The sequence below is a fragment of the Myotis brandtii genome, unplaced genomic scaffold (assembly GCF_000412655.1).
Source record: "Myotis brandtii unplaced genomic scaffold, ASM41265v1 scaffold601, whole genome shotgun sequence".
In the NCBI taxonomy this organism is placed as follows: Eukaryota; Metazoa; Chordata; class Mammalia; order Chiroptera; family Vespertilionidae; genus Myotis; species Myotis brandtii.
Genome location: NW_005370276.1, coordinates 1,393,885 through 1,396,148, shown reverse-complemented (window position 1 = coordinate 1,396,148; position 2,264 = coordinate 1,393,885). Strand labels below are relative to the sequence as shown.

Here is a 2,264-nt window from a genome sequence, read left to right as displayed (position 1 = left end):
GGCCCCGTCCTCGGGGGAGCCCTCCCCGCTCTGCTCCACCTGCAGCTGCGGGAACGTGTGCAGGGCGTCCTGTGGGAGGGAGGGGGAGGGGTCAGTGGGACACCCCTCTGGACCCGCACACCCCAAACCCACCGCCCAGTTCCCCGGTTCCCCAGGTCGCCCGATGCCTCAGTTTCCCCCAGGCTGTCGACCGAGAGAGGACTGGGAGTCTCGCTTTCTTCAATGGACCAAGGAGCCTCGACCTGGCCGGTGGCCTGTCTGTGCTTTGCTCCCGGCCCAGGATTCTCCGTCACCTCCTTCCACCCAGGGCTCTCAGAGCTACCCCGACATCCTACTCAAAATTCTCGGAGTCAACCTGAAGCCCCGAACCCCTGGCGCCAGGGAACAGTCCATCCCGGGGTTCTAAAGCCAGGATGACATTCCATCCTTAACCCTCAGACCGATCCTAAGACAGGCGTGCGCTGGCGACACGGGGCTCCACTCCAGACCACTGACTCCAATAAAGCGGGCATCGCCCTAAAGCAAACGCTGCAATAAAGCAGCCATCGCCCTAAAACAGGCACAGCAATAAAGCGGATATTGCCTTAAAGAGACACCGCAATAAGGCGGGCATCGCCCTAAAGCAGGCGCCGCAATTGCCGTAAAGAGATACCGCAATGAGGCGGACAATGCCGTAAAGCAGATGCCGCAATAAGGCGGCCAATGCCGTAAAGCAGATACCGCAATAAGGCGGACAATGCTGTAAAGCAGATGCCGCAATAAGGCGGGCATCGCCATAAAGCGGGCATCGCCATAAAGCAAGCCACACAATTTTTGGTTTCCAGGTGCACACTGTAGAACATTACGTGTGCAATAACATTCTGTCTAAAAAAAATGTACATGTCTTCATTTAAAAATACTTTATTGCAAAAAAAAAAAATGTTAACCATCATCTGAGCCTTTGCGAGTTGTAAGCTTTTTGCTGGTGGAGGGTCTTACCTTCAATTCGTAAAAAAATGCAATATCTGTGCATCACAATAAGATGAGGTATGCCTATATTCTATAATGGCTTGTCTTGTTTAAAATAATTTTTTAAAGTGATTTTAGATAAGAGGAAGGGAGGGAAGGGGAGAGAGAAACATCGATTTGTTGTTCCACTTATTTCTGCATTCATAGGTTGATTCCTGTACGTGCCCTGATCAGGGATTGAACCCCCAACCTTGGAGTATCAGGGTGAGGCTCTAACCTACTGAGCTATCCAACCAGGGCTCCTTTTTTAAAAAAAATAATGGAATTCTTTTTTTTTTTTTAAGTTCTGATTTTTATTTATCTTATTTTTGTTAATCCTCACCCGAGGATATTTTTCCATTGATTTTTAGAGAGTGGAAGGGAGGGGGAGAGTCAGAGAGAAACATTGATGTGAGACACATATATTGATTGGTTGCGTCCTGCATGCGCCCCGACCAGAGTCAGGAACCTGCAACCAAGGTACGTGCCCCTGACCTGAATCGAACCTGGGACCCTTCAGTCCGAGGGCCGATGCTCTATCCACTGAGCCAAACCGGCCAGGGCTAAATAATGGAATTCTTAACCCTAGCACGAGATCCTACCCAGACTTCTCAGAGCCAGACGAACAGGCAATCCCAGAATTCTCAAGAGTGCTCCTAACATCCCAGCCAGGACTCTAGAACCAGGCTAACATCTCAAGCCCTACTTTCTGATGCAAACTAACATATCACAAAGAATTTCCAAAGCCAGCCTAAAACCCATCCTAGAAGTCTCTGAACTAGACATACATCCCCCCAGAATTTTCAGGGTGGATTAACATTCCATCCCAGGAATCCAAGTCACCCTAACATTCTACCCCAAGATTCTCAGCATGACACTAACTTCCCTATCAGAATCTCAGGGTTTATATTCTATCCCAGAATTCCTGGAGCCACCCTGATAGTCATTCCAGAGGGAAATCAAGTAGATGGGCCAGCCAACATGGCTCAGGGGTTGAGTGTCGACCTATGAACCAGGAGACCACAGTTCGATTCCTGGTTGGGGTAATGCCTGGGTTGCAGGCTTGGTCCCCAGTGTGGGGCGTGCAGGAGGCAGCTGATCAATGATTCGCTCTCACCTTTGATGTGTCTCTCTCTCTCCCTTCCTCTCTGAAATCAATAAAATATATATATATATATTAAATATATTTTATTGATTTTTTACAGAGAGGATGGGAGAGGGACAGAGAGTCAGAAACATTGGTGAGAGAGAAACATCGATTAGCTGCCTCCTGCACA

General features: G+C 48.9%; 1 protein-coding gene across 1 annotated transcript in view; it reads right to left on the bottom strand.

Moving 5' to 3' along the window:
- Positions 1-2,264, bottom strand: part of PRR12 (proline rich 12) — a 36,960-nt gene that overhangs the window by 976 nt on the left and 33,720 nt on the right. The window contains 1 exon segment of the mRNA XM_014550435.1: positions 1-69. This exon segment is cut by the window's left edge and continues 13 nt beyond it. Coding sequence (XP_014405921.1) covers positions 1-69 — 69 coding nt within the window.